Raw genomic sequence first — 23,900 nt, forward strand, 5'->3', positions numbered from 1 at the left:
TATGGGCACCTTGAATTTGCACTTGTGGCTTCCAGAACTAGGAGAGAATAAATTCCTACTGCTTTAAACCATCAAGTTTGGGATCCTTTGTTACTACACTGCTAAGAAACAAACACGCCCTTTGGTCTGTTCCTGGGGTCCTACGCTGGAAATGGGGTGAGGCTACTCCATGGTCACCCGGTGACAGTCACACCATTCTGGCTATTACTTGGAACAAACTTCCTGGGTTTCCATCTTCAAGAGAATGTGCCACGTGTCACTGCTCACCAGTCATTCAATCTATGAACTGTGGCTTCTTCACCCGCCGAGGAGGGAGGACACCTGCGTCCAGGGACATGCTGGGGATGAATGGGGACAACACTGGTGCCAATGCCCAGCCCCAAACTGGGAACAAAGCAGGCCACCAATAAGGGACTCCACCTTACCCCTCCCTTCTTGGGTGTCAAACTTCTTTCTCACCCCTAACTTCCTGCCTACACGAACCTATCTTTGGCCTCTCTCACCGGTCTGTGGGTCTGTGTCTTCTTTCCCCTGATTGCATCCCTTCTCCACCCCCTCTCCCCTCTCCTCTCAGGGTTCTACTGCAGTGAATGTGACTGGATTGGAGAGTTTACCCCAGTAAGGTAACTGTCACTGCCCCTGGCGGGTGTGCCTGACATGCTGCATTTGGGGTGGCCTGCTCTCTACCCCTCCAAGGGAAGGGCTGCTCAGGTACAATACCTCAGCCCCTTCCCCATGCCTCCCCCAGGGCCGGAAGGGATGCTCCCTTCACTGGGCTTCACTTATTGGTAGCTCCAACTCTGTGCCTTCTTTAGGATTCTAACCTAGGGATGCAGAATAGAGCTGTATCTTCTGAAATCTCAAAACAAGATGAGATGGGGGCATTCAGAACAGACACAGATAAAACCCAAACACGTGACAAATGAAACTTGAGTCTGGAATTGAAAAATGACCAAGCATTCAACACCATAGGCTGCCCTATCCTGGGCCCTGTCCTGAGGTGGGGTTAGGGCTCGCCTCTGCCCATCCTTACACGGGTGTCCCCTGCTCCTTGCCCTTTGGACCAACCCTACACTCTAGGAGCCCAGAATGCCTGGGTATGGATGGTGGAGCCCATCCTCAATCAGGATGAACAGGAGCCAGAAGCCTTGCTTAGAAAGAAGAGTCAGTCCCTCCGTATGTGGCAGGGGTGGGGCCTTCCTTAAATCTTTAAAGGACAGAACTTCATAGATACCCCGGAGACACAGCATGGCCTGGCAGGACACTTTTATTGTTTTAGTCTATTTCCGTTTCAGGGTTGAGGAACTCAGTCTGCAGGAAAGCAGAGAGAAGGGACAGATATCCCAGCAAGAAGGAGATAAGAGGTGGAGAGAGATTAACTTCTAGAAATGCAGACTAGAGCACGTTAGGGAGAATCTCAGGGAGGATGATGAGCAATTCAGGGTGCATTTTCTGAGCTGGTCTCAGGAACCCTTTCTCTTGACCTGAGGAAGAGAGGGCATGATTAAATTCCCAAGGGCCATGAACAGCAGGAGGGGGCTCAGGGATCCTGACGCTCGAGCTGATTTTGGTACAGCTGGTTGACTCTCCCCATCGTCTGGTGTAGCATCCCATAATGATCCCCATACTTTCTCTCCAGTCTGGTCATCCCATTATAATTTCCTTGAGATAGAGGATACATCAGGGCTGAGTCACCTCTGAGATCCCCTCATGTTCCATGTGTGATGTTCAACCTGCCTGCCCCATACTGCCTACCTCCTTACCTTGGCCATCAGCACCAGGGCACTGACCAGCACAGCATACAGGGTGGCCTTCCCCAGCAGGATCTCATAGAGGATGGTGGCAGACAGGATGCCCTGCTGATAGGACACTGCGGGTAGGAAAGGAGAGCACACAGGGACCTGTGAGCACGTGTCTCTGGCCTCTCCACCCCCACCCTGGGGTCCATGGTTCTCCATGCTCGGCTTCTGGGACAAAACCATGGGAGACGCAGAGCAAGCAGAGGAGACGGTCACTTACCCGAAGTGAAGCCACAGTCTGAAAGAGAGAAGGGGGAGGGAATGGGTGAGAGACCCCATCTTCTAAAGCAGACGGAAAGTTGCCAAGTTGGGCGCACCTGAAGCTAATGCAAAACTATTTGGAAGCTGTGCTTCCATTAAGAACGAGCCAAACACAAATGCTAACGCAGCAAGTCAGCCTTCTGGTCAGCACGGACCCCAGGCTCCGACTGGGCTTCTCACAGAAGAGACTAGACACAGAAGAGACTAGACTAGACACCTAGACTGTCTTTCTGGTGCTGTGCCCGTGGAGCCATGCCATCCTGGAACTCTGTGGAACGTGGTGGCACAGAGGGGCTGGGGGCACCCCCGTCGGTGCTGAGCCACACAGGCTCACACAGTGAAGGGGGCGCAGCTGCAGGGCTCTGCTGGGCTGAGGATCTGGGGGAGGAATTAGCCCCGGGGTCCCCATTCACCCTCATGCTGGGCTTTGGTCTTCCCGCCCTGTCCTGTGTCTGCCTGGGCACCCCCTTTCTGTGCTCAGCTCACTCTCTGCCCAGCCCCCAGACCCGCTCACCTGCTCTGCCCCAGGCCTCGGCACTGACGATCTGGGTGACGGGTTTGGTCCGTTTGTCGTTGGGCCACTCGTCATCGTCCCCGAGCCCGTGGAACTGGACTTGGCAGCGAAAGTGGTTAYGAGGGTTGTGCCAGAAGGTAGAGGACACCCTCAGCCGGCTGCTCAGACAGTAGCTGGAGTCATTCTCATCCAGCCGCTCCCTGTAGGGCTGAGGGTCCGTGCTGACCCCATTCTGGACCTCCTTCCCATTCACCCACCAGCTCAGCTCCACGTGGTCGGGGTAGAAGCCGGTGGCCAGGCACACGAGTGTGGCCTTCTGGGTTCGGGAGGTCTCTGCTTCCGATGGTTCAAACACTGTGACCGTGGGAGGTTTGACCTTTTCCACATTGTCTGCAAGGGAAAAGGATTTGGGACCAGGACTGGTCTGACAGCTGACTGGGGTTGGGATAGTGACAGAAATAAAGAAAGACAGAGAGAGCTGGAAATGGAGTCATCCTAAAGCAAAATTATATAGTAGTAGGTCCTGTCTCGTTTGGTTCTCACTCAGCCTTGCCACTCCTCCCGGTTACCCCATGGGTGCACACTGCCGACTGTCTCTTCCATCCCCTAAGGTAGCAGTGTGTCCTGATTTCCTTGGCTTTCTTGGCTTTCTCAAGGCCTTGTTCCATTTCTATCAGGAGAGTCTGTTTCTCTTCCTTGTTCAAAGCCCTCTTCAGTGGGTGACTTATCGGTTCTTCCTATGGTACAGCTGAATGAGCTTGGGATTTGAGGCTGATGATTCTCTCCAGCAGCACGATCCCAGGAACCAAATCAACCTTTTCTAATTATCACTTTCCTTTTGTACAAAGTGTCTGCGTGTCTGTTCTTGTGACAGCACATAGGAGAACTAGCTTTTGCTGCCTGGAGGAGACACTGTCCCGTTGTATCTGACTATACTTTTTTCTAAATGCTTTTCCTGACTCACTTTTTTTTCCCTTTTCTTTCCTGTGTGTGTGTGTATGTGTAAGTTAAACATGTAACCTGCTTTGAGGAGCCTAGAATCCTCTGGGTATAATGTATCCGATGTTTCACCTTTATTCCATTTATACTGGGGCACGCGGGGTATGCGGTAGCTTGCCCAGGGTGGCTATAATCCCATAAAAGATACTGTCCATGGGTCCAACCCTTTTTTCCTTCCAGTGCCCAGCAAGCCTCCCTGCCAGCTTTGGAAATCCTAGTTCAGGTCATATTTGCTGGGTATGAACGAATTTCAAAGTCTAAGGGCCGTGTCGTCAGAGAACTCACGTTGCAAAGCCCTGGGCCCTTTTCATGCGTGACACGGGGGAGAATTTCTGGAGTAGTTGGAAGGCAGGGCCCCTGGGAAGACACAGAGGGATGAGAGAAAGCACATCTCTTTCCCATGTTCCCGTCTTTTTGCCAGAATGGACTGTGCCCTCTATTTGGCTCCATATTGACCAGAGGAATGGCTTTTTGGAGCAGAAGTATGGGAAACCCACATGTCTTCACTTTAACCACATTTTGGGACGTGTTTCAAATGAGAAGATTGAGATGCAGTTTTGGAAAAAGGCCAAAGGCTGGGACAGTGCTGATAAACACACAAATGGAAAGGATGGCCCCAATAAGCCGAGCCTTTTACAAAGACTTGTGTAAAAGTTAGCCCCTAACAATTTAACACCCTAAGGGGCTGGTGCTATTATCCCCATTTTCTACATCTCAGAGATTCTGAGATTTCCACTTTCCAATTGCTTGGCATCCCCCAGCCTGTCCTATGAGCCCCAAGATTCTGGGTATTACAGACCCCAGTAATTTGTATTTTCTAATTGTTATCACACTTACTGTCATGAGCCTCCATCTGCAGGACAAACTCTGCTCCAGCCAGCCAGTCTGGTAGGACCAGGTACCCCATTCCTCTGGCCTTGTCTCTATGCCCAGCACAGATCCATCCCACCATTCCCCGTCCTCCACCTGTCTGCTTCCTCCCCAAGCACACTAAAGGTGTATTAGTGTTTTGTGATGGGCTCCTTACTCTACCAGCCCAGCATGGATCCTGAGGTTTGAGAAAATGGGGTCTCCTCCCTATTTTCTCTTCTTTATACCTTATTTATTATCTATTACTAAGTTGGCAAAAGTTTCCAATTGTATCTCCTCTGATCTTGCCTAGCACTCTGTCTCCCAGACACCCATTGCAGCCCTCAGTATACTGTGACACGGACTTCTACCCTCAGGGCTCAGAAACACCCCTCAAATCAGCCCAGTCTCACCAATCTGGCCCTCTGCTGCCTCCTGAGCCCTAGATCACTTCAGGAAGACACATATGGATCTTTGGAAGCTAGTCGAGATGGAGAAGGAGGACGACAAAGGCTAGCACAGAGTTCTGGGCGGGTGGTAGATATTAGAAGGACTTTAACATAGAAGACAGAACAACTCACCAAAATGGAGTCAACGGTGAAGACTTGGAGATAGAATAGGAGGGAAAATGGAGAAGATCCAAATCAAAAAAAAAAAAAAAAAAGAGAGAGAGAATGAGAGAAAAGTCAAACAACACACCCTTAAAACAGGAGAGATGAGAGGAGTCCCAGAGAATAAAGAGAAGCAGAGTGAGAACACAAAAAGCCCAAAGAGCTAATCTGGAGCCCTATACCCGAGGGTCCGCAAACCTCCAGGGGGGAAGGGGTGGCTCTGAGCCCTGCCTTTACACCCCTGTTCCCTGCCACCCGCACTCCTGGACTGACCAATCACACACAGACAACCCCAGCCAGGAGTGCGGCCCCATACCTGTCACGGTGAGCCTGGTGCCCATCCCAAAGTAGAGCGGCGAGTTATAGGAACACAGCTGCAGGCAGCCGTGGTAAAACCCATGGAGGGCTCCTGCCAGAGGGCAAGTCCTCGCTCCCAAGGACCAGGCTCCACCGTGGCTCTGGACCTGAGGGGTCCGTTAGGAGAAAGGTCCAAGCATACTATGGGGAAAGAGGAGCAGGCTTAGAATGACACACACACGCGCACACACATGAGAAGGAAGGATGAACCAAGGAAAGAGTAAGGAGAAAATATTAAGGACTGGAGACTCAGGGAAGAGAAATAGAGGGACCCGCCAAGCTGCACCAAGAGGAGTGGCCGCCACAGCTCTTTGGAAGCTCCCCCAGGGACAAGAGAGTTGACTTGACCCCCAGCAACCAGGGCTGGGAGGAGAGACGGGGACCCTACGTCCAAGGGACAATGGCCCTACACCCCTGTCCTGCTCCTTACCGAGGACCAAGAGTTGAGTACCATCTCCAAAGTTCTGGGCCTGGTTGCTCCACAGCACAGCAAGGGTGTGACAAACCCCGGAATTGCTCTCGGGGGCCTTTCCTTCCAGAAGCTAGTGTCCACCAGAACTTCCAGCACCTCCTCTGCTCGTCCACACTCCCTGAGCCTTTTCCCTGCTGTGTCCCAGGAGTCCTCCTGGGACTTCATTCTTGCAACACACTGCCCCCCAGGAAGCCTCTTACTTACCCAGGACAGACAGCTTGGTTCCACTTGCAAAATACAGTTTTTCATTGTTACACAACACTGCAGACTGGTAGGAAAACTTCCCTTGGCTGCATCCAATTCCTGCCCTCCCAAGTACACCTGCCTGCTCTCCTCTCCCTTTCCTTAGCAGAATTTTGCTCTGGGAGGTGTGGAGGGGGGACTAGTGTGCAGTGTGCAATGCCAAGTCAGAGGACCGATTCAGGTGTGTGTCCCCCAGCCCTTTCTCCCGGTCCCTCTCCTTTCTGAGCCAGGGAGGGAAACAGCAGGAGTAAGGCAGCTCTGAGGCGAGAGGCTTCCCATTTACAAGGCCATGATGGGGCATCCTCCAAGGAGACAGGAGATGGACAAGGAGACCCCAAGAGGAGACTACCTGCCTCCCAGTAGGGGAACACAAACCTAGCATAGCCTGTCCATGAAATTACTGGAGATGGAGGCTGTCCCCGCCTGCCCGCATCAAGACAAGAATTCAGAGCTTGCTGATAAAATGTGCTTTAACCTAAACCTCCAAGAAGGATGCTCCACCTGGACCCCTGTCCCTCCTTGTGGGTTCCCGGCCCTCTGCCCTGATGCACTTACCTACAACAGTGAGCCGGGTCCCCTCCCCAAAATGTAGGGTGTTTCAAAAACACAGCCTCCCAGATCCACTTCAGACCCCCCCCCCCCCCACCATCTGCCAAGTTCAGCGGGATTCGGGGACAGATTGGTGCGTTTGTGGACCTCTTCCCTCCCAGAGCCACCGGCCCTGCTTCATATTTTCCCCCACTCCCTTCCAGAGCTTGCCCAGGTCCCTGGACAGTCAGAAACAAGGAGCCACAGTGTGGCCTTCTACGAAGTTCAGAGCAAGGAAAGATATGAAGCCGCTACAGAGAGCGCAAGTCAGTGAAGGAGACAGACCAAAGTCAACACTCATTCATTTCCTTCTGGGCTTTCTCTAGGCTTCCCTCTGTTATATAACTACTCAGAGGAGCAGTACCATCTCCTTTCTCTCCTCTGTCTTAACCACTGAGGCTCAGTTTTGAGTTTACAGAAGACCCTCCATCCCCGGTGGCTGGGTGGATTTGCCCAGACCAGGACCCTCCTGGTTATTGGTTCCCAAAGGTGGAGATGACATCTCCAGACATCTTGGGATGACATCTTGGGACCGGGACCCAAGACCTGGGTGATCCCTTCCCTCGCCCATTTCCCGGGATAGAATCATCCCCATCACACCCAGTCTAAAGAGCCCCCCAACCTTACCGACAACTGTCAGCTTGGTCCCTGGGCCGAAGGTAAAATCATAGCACATCAGCATATGGCCACTCTAAAATGGACACTTGGGACCTGCTTTCACCTACAAGGGACCTGGAAAGACCCAGAGCATGTCTTACCTATAACTGTGAGCCTGGTGCCTTCTCCAAAGAAAAGTTCAGTGTTCACACAGTGATGTGGGGCAGGGAAACAAACAAATCTGAGGCATGGAAAGAAGATGGAGCCCTGGTTGGTGTCTGGAGGACTCTGGTATAAGAAAGCCCCTCCTACTGCACAGAACATTTCCAGCTGACTCTTGGGGCCACAGAACACGGCCAGCGCCTATCCAGCAGGCCCCACACTACCTTCTCAACTCCTTCTGAGGGCCCACCCAAAAGGTGTGTGTCTGGAAAGGAGGGCAGGGTCCTGGAGCCAGTGGCCAGATCCATGAAGGGCCGGGATATTTCTGGCTTCTTCCTCTATAGGATGGGTCACCTCCCATGTACCTTCCCACTGACCTTGCCCTGAGTTCTGTGGGGTTTGGGATGAAGGATTCTCCCGGAGTCCTTCACCGGCGGTGCCAGTGAGGCTTTCTTCTTCCATCTGGGCTCTCTGCCTGTAAGCATCAGTCCTGATCCAAGCCCGTCCTTGTTCATGGTGTTGGCTTGACCGGTGAACAGGGGTGGGGTGGAGCATTCTGACTCACACCACCCTCAGGCCCATGACCCAGGAGAAAAGTGGAGAAATTGGGGTTGGGGACAGGCAGAAAGGTTTTTGTAAAGCTTTCCCATAGAGTTGAATCACCGTGGCCCCCTGTCCCCACAATGTTACATCTTTGTACAAAAAACACCCCCTCCCATGGTTCTGCCCATCAGAGCCTGGAAGAAACCACCCGAGCAGGTGCTCCTTCCAGGGCATTGGAGGGCAGGTTGGTGACATCACTCCCCATGTTGCAAGGTGGTGGCAGGGTACAGACGAAGCTGGGAGAGGGGCCCCCTCCTCACCCCCATGCCCTTTCTTCAGGACACTCTTGGCTCCCCAGAGCTGTGTGTCTTTGTGAGGCTGCTGCCACAGGGGCTGGTTTCCTCAGGACCCGCCCTTCTGTAAACTCGTCACTCATTGTGGGGAGACACCTTCCCAAGAAGCACCGTCCCCCTTTCTACCCAGGGCCTGCCCCTGAGACTGTCACCCAGAGACCACAACTTTCATCTGGGAATGGGATCCTTCAATACTCAGACCGTCCCTCTGGCCAACTCTGAATCTCTAGGGTGGTCTGGAGGGGAACTGACATGAGCTATCCAGGGGTAGGGCTCCTTACGCGAGACAAAACGACAGCTGAGAGCTCAGAGTATTTCCAAGCGGGTGCTGGTGTGGGAGCACTGGTGTGTTGTCAGCCTGTCTCTCTGCTTGTGGACTTCAGACAACAAGGTTAGGAAAAGGGAGCTGGGGAAGTGGACGTGGAGAGCTGCATACATAAAGTCACAGGCAGGTTGAAATGTGATCGTAGTCACTGCCTTCCCATCTTTTCCCTGAGGGGCAGGTACATTTAAGTTGCTGTCAGTGTTTTATTTTCCTGCACAAGATGACCCTGAAATGTAACCTCCAGTTGAATGGCCTAGATCTCATTTACTCAATAGTGCTTCCTTTTATTGCCTTTCAAACTGTGACTTAAAATCTAGGAGGGAAAAAAAAATAATAAACTTCGTTACATAATGATGACACACTTTCAGGGAAAAATATACACAGAATCAAAAGAGAAACGACAATATGGAAAGAACATCTGTAATCCTCATCATGAGGGCTGATCTCCCCAGTATATGATGAACTCCTAGAAATCAGGAAGAAAATAATCCAGCAGCACAATGAAAGTGGCAAAGAACAGATGGTTCAGAGAAAAAGAAATGCAAATGGTGTTTCACCATAGGGAAAAAAATCTTGCAAATGAAAACTGCATCGAAATACCTCTGTTCACCAACCTGACTGACAACATCGAATTAAAGAAGACCATTAGCTAGTGTGTAGTGGAATATGCACTTCACAAAAAATGATAACAACCTAAGTGGAGACTAACTTGGAAATATCTATGAAAATTACACATGCATTTACCTTTTCACCTGGAATCCCTCATCTGGGTGTTTATTCTATAATTATTATATATTATATTATATGATATTATATTACATTATATTATATTATTATATAATTATAATCATTCTTGCATACAAATAAAAAATGTTTGTAAAATACTTGCATTATCTAGGGTAGCAAGAAGATCAGGAAAACTCAAATGCCCATCAGGAAAGGTCTGGATAAATAGCCTGGGATACATCCACAAAATGGAATATTATTCAATGCTAAAAAAGAATACAAATGTTTTCCTGCTCTAGAAAGCTAAGATATATACTGTTAACTGGGGGAAAAAAAAAAACAAGTTGCCTGTCAGCATTTCCATATACCATCTTTTGTCCAGTAAAAGGGGAACATAAGAATTATGCATTTGTTTGCTTGGTTCTGTACAAAGACACACTAGAAGGGTACAAAAGAACTTAATCAAAATGATTGCTTACTAAGACTGAGTGGAGGAGGTAGAAAGAAGGCGGAAGTAAAAATAGTTTTAGTCTCTATTATATTGTTTCAATTTTTAAGCCATATATTATCTATGTAAAATTAAACTTAAAGTTAATAAAAATTTTCAAGAAAATACCAACAAAGTGTTGTTTGAAGTAATACTTTGAAATGTGTTATTTTAAAAATCTACTTGTTTAATTCACAAAGTCATTATTTTTCCAAAAAAAGATCAGTTCATGCAAGATGTGTTATGGTCCTGACTTTGCTTATCTGGTCTCCAATCACTCAGGAAGCTTGTGAAAAATGCATACTTCTGAGTAGTCCTCAAGATCTTTTGTGTTAAAAATCTCTAGTAGTGGGTTTATTGATATGCATTTAAATAAATAATCAAGCACAAAATTACCCTGGGTATTTCCATTTCCACATGGGACCCACTGCTTGCCATCCCCTCACCCCGCAACAGGTGTCAGCTGTGGGGAACGTCAGAGTGCAATCTGGTGGTGTCATGAGTTGGGTGCAACAACGTGGCTCTTAGAATTTAGGGAAAAAAGAAAAAGTCTGTGCATTTTACTCAGGAAGAGTGGGGATCCTCCAACAATCTGCCATTGCTTGGATAAAGGGTCATCAATTGCTTTCACCAACTGGAAAGTGACAAGCTTGCTCTTTTGTCCATTCCCACCTTGAAGAACACTTTCTTCAATGCAATGATTTATTTTTATCTGTTTGCATATATTTTCCTGTGGCATTTACCCCTTTGTTTATCAGTAATTTGCTCTCTAAGTAAGTTTCCTTTTGACCATCTCGCTGGGGACCCTCAACCCAGCTGGCCTTAAAAGAATACCACTCTGTTTTGGTGTCACAGCTTCTTTCTTTTTCTTTTCTTTTCTTTCTTTCTTTCATTCTTTCTTTCTTTCTTTTAAAGATTTTATTTATTTATTTATTTGACAGAGATCACAAGTAGGCAGAGAGGCAGGCAGAGAAAGGTGGAGGGGGGGGGAAGCAGGCTCCCCGCTGAGCAGAGAGCCCAATGCAGGGCTCCATCCCAGGACCCTGAGATCATGACCTGAGCTGAAGGCAGAGGCTTAACCCACTGAGCCACCGAGGCGCCCCTTGGTGTCACGGCTACTTTCAATCCTGTTGGAGTTTTGGAGTTTGTCCTATCTTTGCTACTCACACTGTCCATGTGCCCAGGAGCACACACAGCTTTTCTCTTATCCCCTGTAGGAGTTAGGCAGGTGTGAGGTGGGAATCATTCATCATCTTCATTCAATATCTTCATCATCTTGGGCAGCAGGGGGCAGCCTTTCCTAACTTATTTTAGACCTAAATTGTTGCCATCTCGGGGTTGCCACTTGAAGGCGTGAGAAGAATGTGGTTGGTGCTGGAGGGAACCTCTCCCAGCCCCCATCCCCCACCCCCACACCCCCACACCCCCACCCCTGCCCCGCCTCACTCGGCAGGGGTAAGCGTGTTACCTGCCTGCCTTTCCGGAGGCTGAGACGTGGGAAGGACATACACAAATTGCATCTCACATGTCTGTAATTCTTGCAACTATTTTTTCTTTTTAAGATGTTAAAATTTATTTGAGAGAGAGAGAATGTGTATGTGGCGGGGAGGGGCAAAGGGGAAGCCGACTCTCTGCTGAGCGTGGAACCCCACCCCGGCTCCATCTCTGGATCCTGAGATCATGACCTGAGTGAAACCACCAGTCGGAGACTTAACCAAGACCCCCAGGTGCCCCTTCTTGAAACTTTTGGAGCACATTCATAGATTCATGTAAATCCCAAATTTGTCTCCTAGTTTCCTCAGATGAAACCGCAACCTGAAGAAGCTGGTTGTCCCAGTCATGAGTGATGAGGTGACAGAGCTGGAACCAGCACCTGGCCCTTGGTGTTTAAGTCCGGGGCTCTACTGGGGTCACCGAGGCCCCGCCCCTCAGGGAGGCCCACCTCCCTGAGCCAGATTGCGGGGTCCTCCAGTCCAGTCAGTGAAGCCCAGGGCAAGCTGCTATGTCCCTTTAATAACAAAACCGCCTACCTTAGGGAGTTATTGAGAGATCTAAATCAGAGAGTACACATGAAGCTTCATTGTGGTGCCTGAAAACAGTGAAAATGTGAGTAGCTGCTGCTTCCACAGAGAGCGCTGGGGAGGGACATGCCCACTACAATGGCTCTCAAGCTTCCGTGTGCATCAGAATGATGTGGAATTCTTGGAAAATGCAAGTGGCCGGGCTCCATCTCAGAATTTCCGATTCAATAGGTCTGGGGGGGCGCCGGAACTGGCACTGCTCCTAAATTCCCAGGTGATTCTGGTGTCCCTCAGGCCAGGGTCCACACTTGGAGAACCGGTGTTCCGGAAGGTACTTTCTGTCTTCCATACATTTCCCTCCGGTCCTAGCTCATACTTTAATAATTCAATCATTGCACTACTGCCTATTATATTGTAGGCATTGTTTAATCACTAGCTATGCCAGGATGAGCAAGACAAGATTTCTTGCCTAAGGAGCTCAGCATTGCATCCATAGTTACTGGGCAGCAGGAGCAGGACTGTGGCAGCAGTGAGCACCCTCAAGAGGAGGGTTCCTCACTCGGACCACGGGGCCAACAGGGCCAGCGTGGGGGTGGGGAGGAGGAGCCCAGGGCAGAAGGAATCAGAAATGACTCTTCTGAAGAGGCTGAAGGAGCAGGTGGGAAGGGGGTCAAGCCAGATGGACCAGTAATGCCCAGGGCTAAAGGTGTGAGGTTCATGGCTGGTTGGAGGAGCCCCTGGGATTTCCAAGCACTGGAGCAGAGACAGAGAGGGGAGGACTGCAGAGAAGGAGGGGCAGACAAGGAAGAGCCTTTCATCTGCAGGATAAGGAGCTCAGGTTCTGTTTTGGGAGTGGTGGGAGGTCAGGCAAAGTATTAATCAGGAATTGATGAAACGTGTAGCATCTCTCTGAGGACAGAGCTGGAAGATGGCCAGCGAGCAGAGCCCGTATGAACTGCAGGGAGGCAGAGAATGGCCTGGAGAGCCATAGAGGAGCAGAGCTGAAGGCTGGGCAGCATCTCCAGCCACTGCTGCAGCAAGAGGAATGGGGGGTGGGCAAAGAGGTTGCCGGCTTTGGGGTCAGGCTAGTGAAGAGCCAGACCGCAGGTTTACTATCCGCTGGATGAGGGATCTGGTAAGCTAACTGCCTTCTCTGAGACTCTGCTTTCTTGCCTGTACTGCTGGAATAGTAACCATTTCAGAGGGTGAAGGAACTAAATGCGAAAATGTCTAGAAAGTGCTCAGTGTGGTAGACACGCATTGATATCATTATATGGGATGAATAAGGGGCAGATTTCAAAGGAGTATAACGGATAGAGACCCAGGTTGCTGGGTTGTCTCCCTCAGACATATGAGCAGGTTGTGGGAAAGAGGGCACAGGGCGGGATGCTGGGAGGGAGCACACACTGGGCTAGAAAGGGTACAGGTACAGGGGGGCTCAGCAGAGGCCAAAGGGATCAGCATGAGTGTCTCCAAAATGATTAAGCTCAGGGTGGCAGCCACAGGAGGTGATGAGGTCATGCAAGCTGTGCCTTGGGTGGGCGCACATGGGCACTGCACTCTAGACCCCAGGGAAGTTCCAAGGTCAAGGAACCTTTTTAATGCAGCCTTCTAAAATGTCTTTTTTTTCCCCTGAAAATAGTCCCCATGAACCCCTGCTTATTATTTTTTTTTGATTACGTCTCTTCACACACTGCTAATCTAGTATTCCATGGGACACATTTTGGGAGCTGGGGCACTCTGTTCATCTTTAAGGGATAGAGCCCTGTCTGACCTCAGCTGGGAGGATGTTCCCAGGGGGTAGCGGCGGGAGGGAGCAGGCACAGACGCAGACAGTTGTAACAGGTGCATTTAATTAGCATAGTGATGGCAGAAGGACTGGGGGTGCTTTAGCTGTTGGCAGCTATGGTCGTCTTAATCCAGTCTACAAAGTTGCACACCTTGGTGTAAACTCCAGGCTTGTTCTTCTGGGCGCAGCCATAGCCCCAGGAGACAATTCCCTGGAGCTCTCCATTGCAGACCACAGGGCCACCAGAGTCACCCTGGGAAGGAAGAAGATGTGACAAGTTTTATAAAGAAGGCATAAAGGGCAAACAGAACCCTATATCATCTGAACTTTTAAAGATTGCATTGCGCTCAGCTCTGTGGCTCTGAAGGTCTCCCATGGTGGCTCATTCTCATGAAGGGGGTAACTGCCACGCAGCCTAGCCTTCCTCGCTTCTGTAGAAGTCCACGGCCTGAAGCCCTCCTGCACCAGCCCCACAGCACAGGTGTTCAAATCCTGCTCCCCAGGAGGCCATGTGTATGGGCAGGGGTCTCAGCATGGGAGGAGTCAAGTCACCTGGCAGGAGTCCTTGCCTCCCTCGAGGAAGCCAGCGCAAACCATGTTCTCCGTGATCTGGCCGGGGTAGGAGGCTTTGCACTGGGCCTGACTCAGGAGTGGGGCGTCCAGGCACTGCAGCAGCTCAGGGTAGTTGGCTTTGAGGAGCAGGGAGAGATGGAGGAAAGGAGAAATGGGAGTCAGGCCAGGGTGGGGGACAACAATCCAGGGCTGAACACCAAGGATAACCAAGAACGTAAAAGCTTCAGCAAGGAACTATGGGTTTTTTTCCAGACTGATTCCTTCTGAACCCCTCCCTAGATGGGACAATAACAAGTGCTATATTTGTCCCCTATTTGGATTCTAGGGGGTTAACTCCTTAAAGCTTTGCCTCCTTCGAAGACCCAGGCCTGCATGTAGTGGGGTTCAAGCTCAGGGGCAAGCCTGGTTCTGGGATAGGTGGGGAAGTTGGAGGATGGGTTATGGAGGGTTCCACTCACTGCCAGAGCTCAGGGTGTTGCCCCAGCCGGAGATGAGGCACTGGGTGCCAGCGGCTGCACAGGCGGAGGGCAGAGATATGGTGGACACCCGCGAATTGAGGACAGCAGGCGAGGACAGCTTGATGAGCATGATGTCATTGTCCAGGGACCAGCTGCTATATTTGGGGTGGCGGATGACCTTGGCTGAGTTGATGAACTGCTCATTCCCCTCCTTGACCTCGATGTTGTACTCTCCGAGCCTCACCTGGATGCGGCTGTTGGGAAGACAAGCATGGGGAAACCCTTTTTTTCTATATGCCCGCTTTTCTCTAGGGTTCTTGAGCACCCTACTCATGAGTGGGAGTGTGGCAGAATCACCTGGCAGGAGAGGGGTAGTGGGTCAGTACAGGGGTGAGACCAAGAACTTTCTCCTTCAGAGGTAGGTGGTCATGGAGGGAGATGACATGGGGCTTGCTCCTCAACCTGTTTCTCCAGCTGCCTTCCCCACAACCCCTCCCCCAATCCCTGCACCTAGTGCCACAGGCATAAATGACCACCTTGAAGTTCCCCATATATTCCTCATCCTCTGTAGTTTGCCTAGCAACATGCAGAGACTTCTACTCCTTCTCGTCTGGGTCTGGTGAGAGCCATCATTCTGTATGATCTACTCCAGTGGTTCTCAAGGTCTTGCCCTGGGACCTGCAGCCTTAGCACCCCCCAGGAACTTGTTAGATGTACGAAGTCTTAGTTCTCACCCCAGACCTGCTGAATTCTGGTGTGGGACCCAGTGGTCTGCAGTTTAGCAAGCCTTGCAGGTGATTCCGATGCCCACTCAGGTTTGAGAACCCTTGGTCTAGGCAGTGAGTCTCAGCTCTGCTACAGAGTCCAGTCACCAGAGGTGGAAAGCATTAAAAAATCACCAATAGTCAGACCCCTCTTCTTGAAAATTCTAAGTGCCCTGGGATAGAAGCCAGGCAACAGTATTTCTTTTTAACATATCTTACATAGTTTTGGTGTGTATCCAACTGGCAAGGTTACTCATGTGAGGTCTTTGCTGCTTTCCTTTTTGGACCTCACCACCCCAAAAGAGTCCCTACTTGCTTTTCTGACCCTTTTCTGAAACAGCCTTTGCTGTTTTATCTATTGATTTTTGGATGCGAGTGGCTTTCTGTTGAATGCTCCTCTTTGTGCCTTCATTCCTGGGTGGCCGGAGACAAATTCTTGTCCCCACCCAGCCATTTTCCCCAACCTCTGCACCCCCGGGCTGACCCCAGCTCTCAGAGAGGGTTCCAGAGGACATGGCACTTACGACTTGTAGCAGTGAGCTGCAGACACCACCCACTGGTCACTGATGAGGGAGCCGCCACAGAAGTGGTAGCCCGAGTTCAAGGACACCTGGTAGGGGATGGAATTCTCTTCGCAGGTGTAGCCACCGACGATCTTGTCATCATCGTCAGTGGGGAAAGCAACTTGAATGGAGACAGGAAGGAAAAAAACATTTCAGCAGGTGTGGGCGGGTGGAGCCCAGAGTCCCCTGGCTGGAGCATGTGGGTTAGAAGTCTTCAATAAGCACAGAGGCGGCAGATTATCTGGCAGGGAGCATTCCATCCCCAGCAGGTGTCACAGCACAGAGCTCTCCTGAGTCTCTTGGTATGTTTGCAGGGCACATGGCCACGTGCCCCCTGGGGCTCAGTCACAGACCTCTACTGGTGGCACCAGGGCGAGGACACAGACAATGCCCTCACAGTGCACTCAGTGTGACATGGGTCCGAATATGGTTTTGTCATTCACTCAGTGCTTCTCTTTTTCCACTGGTGTACTCCTCGTGGCTATTTGAACCCCAGATTGTCAGGATGGATTGGCCTAGCTAGGAAAATCTGGCTAAGTAGCCCTGGCTGTACCCAGTTTTTCCAATCACTAAAAATCTGCAGGGTGAGCCTGGGGACAGGAGCCCCCAGACGCATTAGGCAGGACAAAGGTAGGCCAACTCATGGGCCAAAGGAATGGTGATTCGCAACCTTGGCTGCCCACGTGGGGACCCTAAAATCATTTGGGGAACTTAAAAATTCAATGCACTGGTCACACCCCAGGCCGATGAAATCAGAATTTCTAGGGCTAGGACTCCGGCATGAGTGTTCTTTCAGCTTCCCTAGGTGTACCTGGGCTTGAGAACACCTGTAGGGGAGCTATCCCAGCACTGCTGGAACTGAGCCTCAAGACCCCTGGTTCATTTCATGGACCGCCTGCACCTGCTCTCCCTTTATAGCCTCTCCCAACAACGTCTCAAAATAAATGGATGAATGTCAGGGTCGGGATTGGGGTCAGCACAACGTGGGAGGAGTGAGGCTTACAGAGAGCCCAAGAATGGGAAGGAGCGCTGCCGGACAGGAGAGACAGACTCTCAGAGCCCAGGTAAACACAGAAGAGCAGCAAGAGTGGAGCAGGGATCTCGGTCGGGGGGAGTGGGGGTCATGTGTGGTCCAAAGTCATGCATGAACTTACCAGCAGCTCCCACAAAAGCAAGAATCAGGAGTGGATTCATGATGGCAGAAGTATGTAAGTTGAGTGGCTGGTGGAGAGCCTTTATAGCTCTCAAGGTGAGGGAGAGGGTGAACGTGAGGGTGGAGGGTCACTGCTCCTCCCAGACAAATACACCTGTAGCTTTCCCTTCCCTCAGCCTTGTATCAGCTCTGCTGTGTTTGGTCGTCTGTGGATTCGTGAACGACAAGTGATAAGAAAACGTACCTTGTGAGAGCAGAGAGGAAGACCAGCTGACTCCTGGGAGGACTCTGGGGTGCGGGGGAAAAGCCAAGCCCCCGCATGTCACAGCTGGACCTTCTTAGCCTGAGACGAGAAGAGGAGGAACAGCTTGGGCCCTGTGACAGGATTTATTTAACTCACTCTAAGTAAGGGCTTAGAACTTGGCTGCTCTCCCACGAAGGGAGAGAAGTCTTGTATCTGTAAGCATGAAGACCCTCCTCCCAAGTAGAAACCACTGGGCAAGAAGGTCACATCTAAGGCTTTGGGGGAACCAGGACCCCACTGTCAAGAGGTGACAAGAAGGGAGAAGCAGAGTTTCATGGGAGTCTGGCCTTTCAGCTGGCTTTCCTTCCCACCAACTCTTGTGGACAGGAGCCCTTGGAAAGAGAAGTTAAGTGGACATTTACCTGATACATTTGGAGGTTGGAAGCCCCCAAACTATATCCTTCCTCTCTTAGGATATTCATCTTTCTCGTCACTCGCACTGTTCTGGATTCTTTTTTTTTTTTTTAAAGATTTTATTTATTCATATGACAGAGAGATCACAAGTAGGCAGAGAGACAGGCAGAGAGAGAGAGGAAGGGAAGCAGGCTCCCTGCTGAGCAGAGACCCCGAAGCGGGGCTCGATCCCAGGACCCTGAGTTCATGACCCGAGCCGAAGGCAGAGGCTTAACCCACTGAGCCATGTTCTGGGTTCTTTTTTAAGCAGCTTCCTTGTTGCCCTGGGAGTCTGCCCCAGTGGTGATTCAATTGCCCCCACCTGCTAAGCGCTGACAGCCCGAGCTCTTATTGTATGCTCAGACCACATATTAGAAAGGGTCTGGAAAATGGAAAATTTAGGTTCTGATCAGAGAACCAGCCGTAAGTAGAGAGAGTAGCACATAGTGAAAGCGTGGAGTATTTGGTGATCGTTCAGAACAACGAAAGGGGGGAATTCTGGAATTTTCTATTTTAGGTGCAGTAAGTCTATTGTGCTGGGCTCAGAACAGAGTTAATCTTCCCAGAAATGACCTTAATTTGGGACCCACCAAGACACAACCCTGTAATTTATTGAGGGACGACTGGGCCAGAGGGAAACAGAGGTGGGGCGAGTGTCTATGTCTTGCTTCTCCTTCCCAGCAACTCTGAGTTCCAGGGTGGTGAAGGGCCAGAGGGCACAGTCTACCTTTGAATTCTCTGAAAGGTAGAAATGAGTACAAGTTCTGGAGGTGATGAACAAAGTGAAAGAGGCTCAGAAGTCTGGCTATGAGACAGGAAGTAAGCTGGGTGAATGAAGTAAATGGAAACTAGCAGAAGCTGGGGAAAATGCCACTGTGGGGCTCATGGGGTTGGGAGGGGCCCATAGGACGTCTTCTTCCAGTGCCTGGCATGGCTGGAGGCTGGTGTCCTCACAACCGAACAGCTACTGCTCAGAGCTCTGGCCTCTCCAATGGCACCTCCTCTCATCCTGATGGGCTCACACCTCCAGGGGAAGGTGCTATATTTGTACCGTCCCTGACAGCCTTTAACGAGCCCTCATACACACAAACAGTGGTATGCTGATCTTCATTGGCATTGAGTTTCAAATTTAACTGTTCACAAGTGTTTTAATTGTGAGACATGCAGAGCGAAATTATTTCCATTTATAGAGGAAGAGACTGAGAACCAGCAAGGTTCTGTCTTGGTCACGAATACAGATCTAAAAATGGCAGAGGTGGCCTCAAGGCTACCGGAAGACATGGACAGCATTGGAAGTTTGGGAATTGGTACAGGTGCCATATAAGAGAAGGTTTATTTGGGATCAAGCCAGAGGTTCCCAGAGAACAAAATGTACCTCCTGGTCCCTCCTGATGCTTGGCCCCCTGACAGAATAGAAGATGGAATGAATCTTCCACTTGGTACCTGGTCTCAGAACTTGACTTTGCCATGGCCCTGTTCTACTCTAGGCTACAACCAAGGAACAGATGACATGTCTCTCTGTACTCAGGGGTAGCTGACTCAGGTTGTAGAGTCTTCATAATAGAGGCTTTCCCTGTAATGTCACTAGATATGGTACTTAGATTTGCCCCATTGTCATGGGGTAGTCCTAAGAAGTCCTGTGGTAGCAGATGAGAGGAACACATAGCAGAGTTCCCTGGGCAGTTACCCTGGGAGCATATGAGGAGGTGATCCTTGGTAGAAGATAGGAAACTGGGGAATAGGGAGGAAATTTTTGGATAGGTGTTTGTGGTTTTGACCCTGTCTAAAAGGGAACACCCAAGAGCTTGAGGGTTTTCTGTGTCTAAAGCCTGAAGACTAGCTTTGGCCTGATATTTTGTGCTCCTCCTCAGAACAAACTATTATACCCACAACATAGTGTGAAGTCAGTTTTCTTGAATGCAGCAGGAATCACTTTAGAGGCAGAGAAAATAGCTCTAAGTGAGATGATGACGTCATGTTTTAGGCTCAGACATTCAGGGTGGATTCAGTTCTACCTTTTCCCAAGTTCAACGGGGTAAGTCTCTGCAGCTCTTATGATCGTCGTTCTGAACCATTTCTCAAGACATTCTCGTAGTTCATTAAAAATTAGCCTATCAAACCACTGGGTTTTTAAAAAAATATTTATTTATTTATTTACTTATTTATTTATTTGAAAGTGAGTGAGAGAGAGAGAAAGAGAGAGAGCGAGAGGAGGGCCTGAAGAAGAGGGAGCAGACACTTTCACTGAGAGCAGAGCCAGACTCGGGGCTCAATCCCAGCACTCTGAGATCATGAGCTGAAATCAAGAGTCGGCTGCTTAACAGACTGAGCCACCCAGGCGCCCCACCACCAGTTTTTAATTATGATAATAGTGAACGGTTTCTTCATGCTTACTATACCGAACATTGCCAAGTCTTTCCTGGATCTTTTTTCACTTATATTTTAACAATCACCCATGAGGTTGTCCATTTCACAGATGACAAAATGAGCCTTGTAGAGGTGGAGTAACTTGCTCAAGGTCACATAGCCAGTAAGTAGTAGAGATGAGATTTCAGCATGATCGTTGACTCTAGAGCCTGCCTGCTTTCTATCAGAGAACACTCAGCTTCCCTTCTTCTGTTTGATCCCCCGGGCAGCCCCATGAGGGAGGCAGCAGACCACGCTATCTCAGGCACTTGTGATGAGCCTGGTGTGTTGTACGTAAGTGAGGAATCACTAAATTCTACTCCTGAAACCAATATTATCCTACTATGTTAACTAACTAGAATGTAAATAAAAACTTGAAGCAAGGGACGCCTGGGTGGCTCAGTTGGTTAAGCAGCTGCCTTCGGCTCAGGTCATGATCCCAGCGTCCTGGGATCGAGTCCCACATCGGGCTCCTTGCTCGGCAGGGAGCCTGCTTCTCCCTCTGCCTCTGCCTGCCATTCTGTCTGCCTGTGCTCGCTCTCCCTCTCTCTCTCTCTGGCAAATAAATAAATAAAATCTTTAAAAAAAAAAAACTTGAAGCAAGCAAAGAAAGATTCTGAAGCTCAGAGGTTAAGTGACTTCTCCCGGGTCACCTGGCTGATGAACGTGGAGTTGACACGAGACCCTTTCCGTACTTAAGCTAAGTTCGTTCCCCACCGTGTTGCTCCACACTGGGGGCTTTGGGATCTCTCAGTGGTCTAAAAAGTAGATTTTGGTCAGATTCCAAATTACTTGTCTTTTTTTTTTTTTAAACAATTTTTCCCCAAACCCCCACTCCACCCCACCCCACCCCCAGCTCTATTTCTCCTTCACTCAGTCAGCTCCACTTTGGGCCCCAGTGTTCTTCACAGCTCTTCAATCACATTGTCAAATTCCAAGCTGTATTTTCTCCAAACTTCCAACTTCTTTCCTCCATTATTTTTTTTTCCCCTAAACTACATGTTTTCCCCATGGTACAATTTCTTCTTGTCCAGTAGGAACTGCTTTCTTGTCTATCTGAGCCTTGGAGTCACTGACTCTGAATAGTGAAGCTTGGATTTGTGTGGTCCAAAACCCACAAACACTGAGACAGAGGTGTGGGCATGTAGCTGGGCCATGGCTGATTGACTAAATGGGGGCATCTGCCCTTCCTCTCCCCGTCATCCTGCTCCCCAGCTTGAAGTCAAAGAAGACAGGCAATTTTGTGCCCAGTGCAAAGTTCCATTTGCATATTTTATCTATGCCTCAGACTTGAGGAGTGAGTGGGAAGTGTCTGGCAATAGAGGCTTTAACGTTCTCTGACGAAAGACTGGTTCTCGTAATGTAACGGTCTTTCTGTCCACATCTCCATCACTCCTTGTCCCATTCCCTGGGCCTATTAGATCTGCTTAAGTGGCCCCAGGATCTTCTGGAAGGTAGTTAGTGGAAGAAAGGCAGGAGAGAGTCCAAGAGCAATATCCATGTGGACTGTAATTATTGTAGTAGCCCTGATTTATTCCATGATACTCAGAGTTTAATAAATGACATGTGTATTTATTTTTCTAAATCATATTAGATCCAGAGCTCCATAAGCCAAGTTCAGTAATAAGTCCAATTAGTCCACTGGCCTCTCTCCACTCATTTGGCTTCTAAAAACTCTAGAATGTGTTGTCCATATGGAAGGATTCCTATTGGCCAACCTGTCCCGGAGGATCTCCAATGGCTTCCAAGGCTCAGCATTGAATGCTCAGTCTACACAAGCACCAATACCATTCCAATTTGAGGACCCTCCATGGCAGGGCCACTGTGTTTGAGCAGGTTCTGGGCTTAGGTCTCTAGAACCCATAACATCTGTTCTCTTCCCCAGCCATGGGAATGTAGCAGAGGGAGCTGGCACATTGTTGGGCCACATTTCTGTTCAAACATAAGTTAAAGCACCTGTTCTGTCCCTGTTAGGACAACTCAGTTCATTTGGTTAGGGGCTTACTTTGTTTAAAGTAAATATTTTGTAGACTTTTTCTCCAAGAAAATCTATACTGCTTGGCAAATTTTCCTCTTTTCTTTTGAATCATTTACATTTACTCAATGTACTAGTTTGCTGGTGTTACCATAACAAAGTAACACAGGCCAGGTGTCTTAAACAATAGAAATCGACTTTCTCTGGCTCTGAGAGCTAGAGCTCTAAGATCAAGGTGTCACCAGGGTTGGTTTCTCCTGAGGACTCTCTCCTTGGCTTGCAATGGCCTTCTCACGCTGTCCTCATGTGGTCTTTCCTCTGTGGGCATAGCCCTGGTGGCTTTCCTAGGATGTCCTCCTCTCTTCTGAAAAGAATACTGGTCAGTTTGGATTAGGGCCACTCTAATGGCCTTGTTTTTAAGTTAATTAGATCTTTAAAGCCCAAATCTCCAAATACAATCACATCTTAAAATAGTAGGGCTTATGACTGTAATTGTATGAATTTTGGTGGAGTGCAATGCAGTCTGTAATCGTCGGTAAATACTGGCTGAATTCCTGTAATGTCTCTACAGTTTTTCTAGGCTTTAAGGAAACAGCAATGAAGAAGATGGGAAATGTCCTTGCTTTCATGACATTTATATGTATCTTTGTGTGTATCTACATGCATGTGAGGAGGCATAGTGATAGGAAGCAGACAATAAATAAGAATATATATATTATGTATATATAGTATATACATTTGTATCAGACTGAGGTGGTTAGGTATTATTAAAATAGGATACAATGGTAATAGGTGTGAGTGACTGCCGGGTTGACAAGTGCTCTATTAACTAAGATATAAGGAAAGATCTCTTTGGGGAGATGGTTTCCAAGCTGAGACCTAGCTAAGAAGGGGCCAGTCGTGTAAAGGGAGGGCTTTCATATTCCCTGCTGAGTCTGTAACAGAAATAAATCAAAACATACGCCATTGCTTTTAAATTAAACAACCCTGTCCTCTAACATATAATATTTACCTTGCCTTTAGTTTTGATAGTAAAATTCATAAAAAGGATAGTCATTAATATATTGAAATAGTCATAAAAGTTAAAGTATATATTTAAAATATTTTTTGTTAAAGATGTAATTTATTTAACAGAGAGAGAGAGAGAGTGCGAGAGCAGGGGGAGGAGCAGAGGGAGAGGGAGAAGCAGATGCCCCGCTGAGCAGGGAGCCCAACACGGGGCTGGAGCGTGACACGGGGCTTGATCCCAGAACCCTGAGCGGAAGGCAGACATTTAACAGACTGAGGCACTCAGGCAGCCGTAAAGTACATTTTTGACATGAAATGGTATTTATGAGATATTCTCGGGTTGAGAGAATAAATGATAAAACAGTATGTATCATATGATCTAACTTTATTTAAATGAATGATCTCAACTTTTACAATAATACGCATTGATTTTGTAATTAAAATAGCTGAAAGAAAGAGAAACAATGACAACAATAAATGAAATTTTCCCAGAGAGGGCAATACCTCGCCTTGAGGAAGAAATTGCTAGTGATAAAATTTCATATATTACAGTGAGAAAGAAATTTAGGCAGTACTAAACTAATTGTGTGTTCTGTCTGCAGTACAG

General features: G+C 49.0%; 1 protein-coding gene and 1 gene segment (V, D, J or C); both read right to left on the reverse strand.

Moving 5' to 3' along the window:
* Window positions 1-1,249: 1,249 nt before the first annotated feature.
* LOC116873419 overlaps window positions 1,250-23,900 on the reverse strand; it is a 40,624-nt gene continuing 17,973 nt past the window's right edge. The window contains 6 exon segments of the C gene segment in view: window positions 1,250-1,484; window positions 1,764-1,870; window positions 2,020-2,037; window positions 2,575-2,964; window positions 7,321-7,362; window positions 8,121-8,131. Of these exon segments, the coding sequence occupies window positions 1,464-1,484; window positions 1,764-1,870; window positions 2,020-2,037; window positions 2,575-2,964; window positions 7,321-7,362; window positions 8,121-8,131 (589 nt within the window).
* Window positions 13,744-17,283, reverse strand: LOC116873424 (anionic trypsin). The gene is made up of 5 exons (XM_032867259.1): window positions 17,209-17,283; window positions 16,016-16,175; window positions 14,728-14,981; window positions 14,249-14,385; window positions 13,744-13,949 (listed from the first exon to the last, which is right to left on the reverse strand). The coding sequence occupies exons 1-5, from the start codon at window positions 17,246-17,248 to the stop codon at window positions 13,797-13,799; spliced, it is 744 nt and encodes a 247-aa protein (XP_032723150.1). The 5' UTR covers window positions 17,249-17,283; the 3' UTR covers window positions 13,744-13,796.

This window comes from Lontra canadensis, unplaced genomic scaffold (genome assembly GCF_010015895.1).
Source record: "Lontra canadensis isolate GAN:19392208 unplaced genomic scaffold, GSC_riverotter_1.0 scaffold2, whole genome shotgun sequence".
NCBI classification, from domain to species: Eukaryota; Metazoa; Chordata; class Mammalia; order Carnivora; family Mustelidae; genus Lontra; species Lontra canadensis.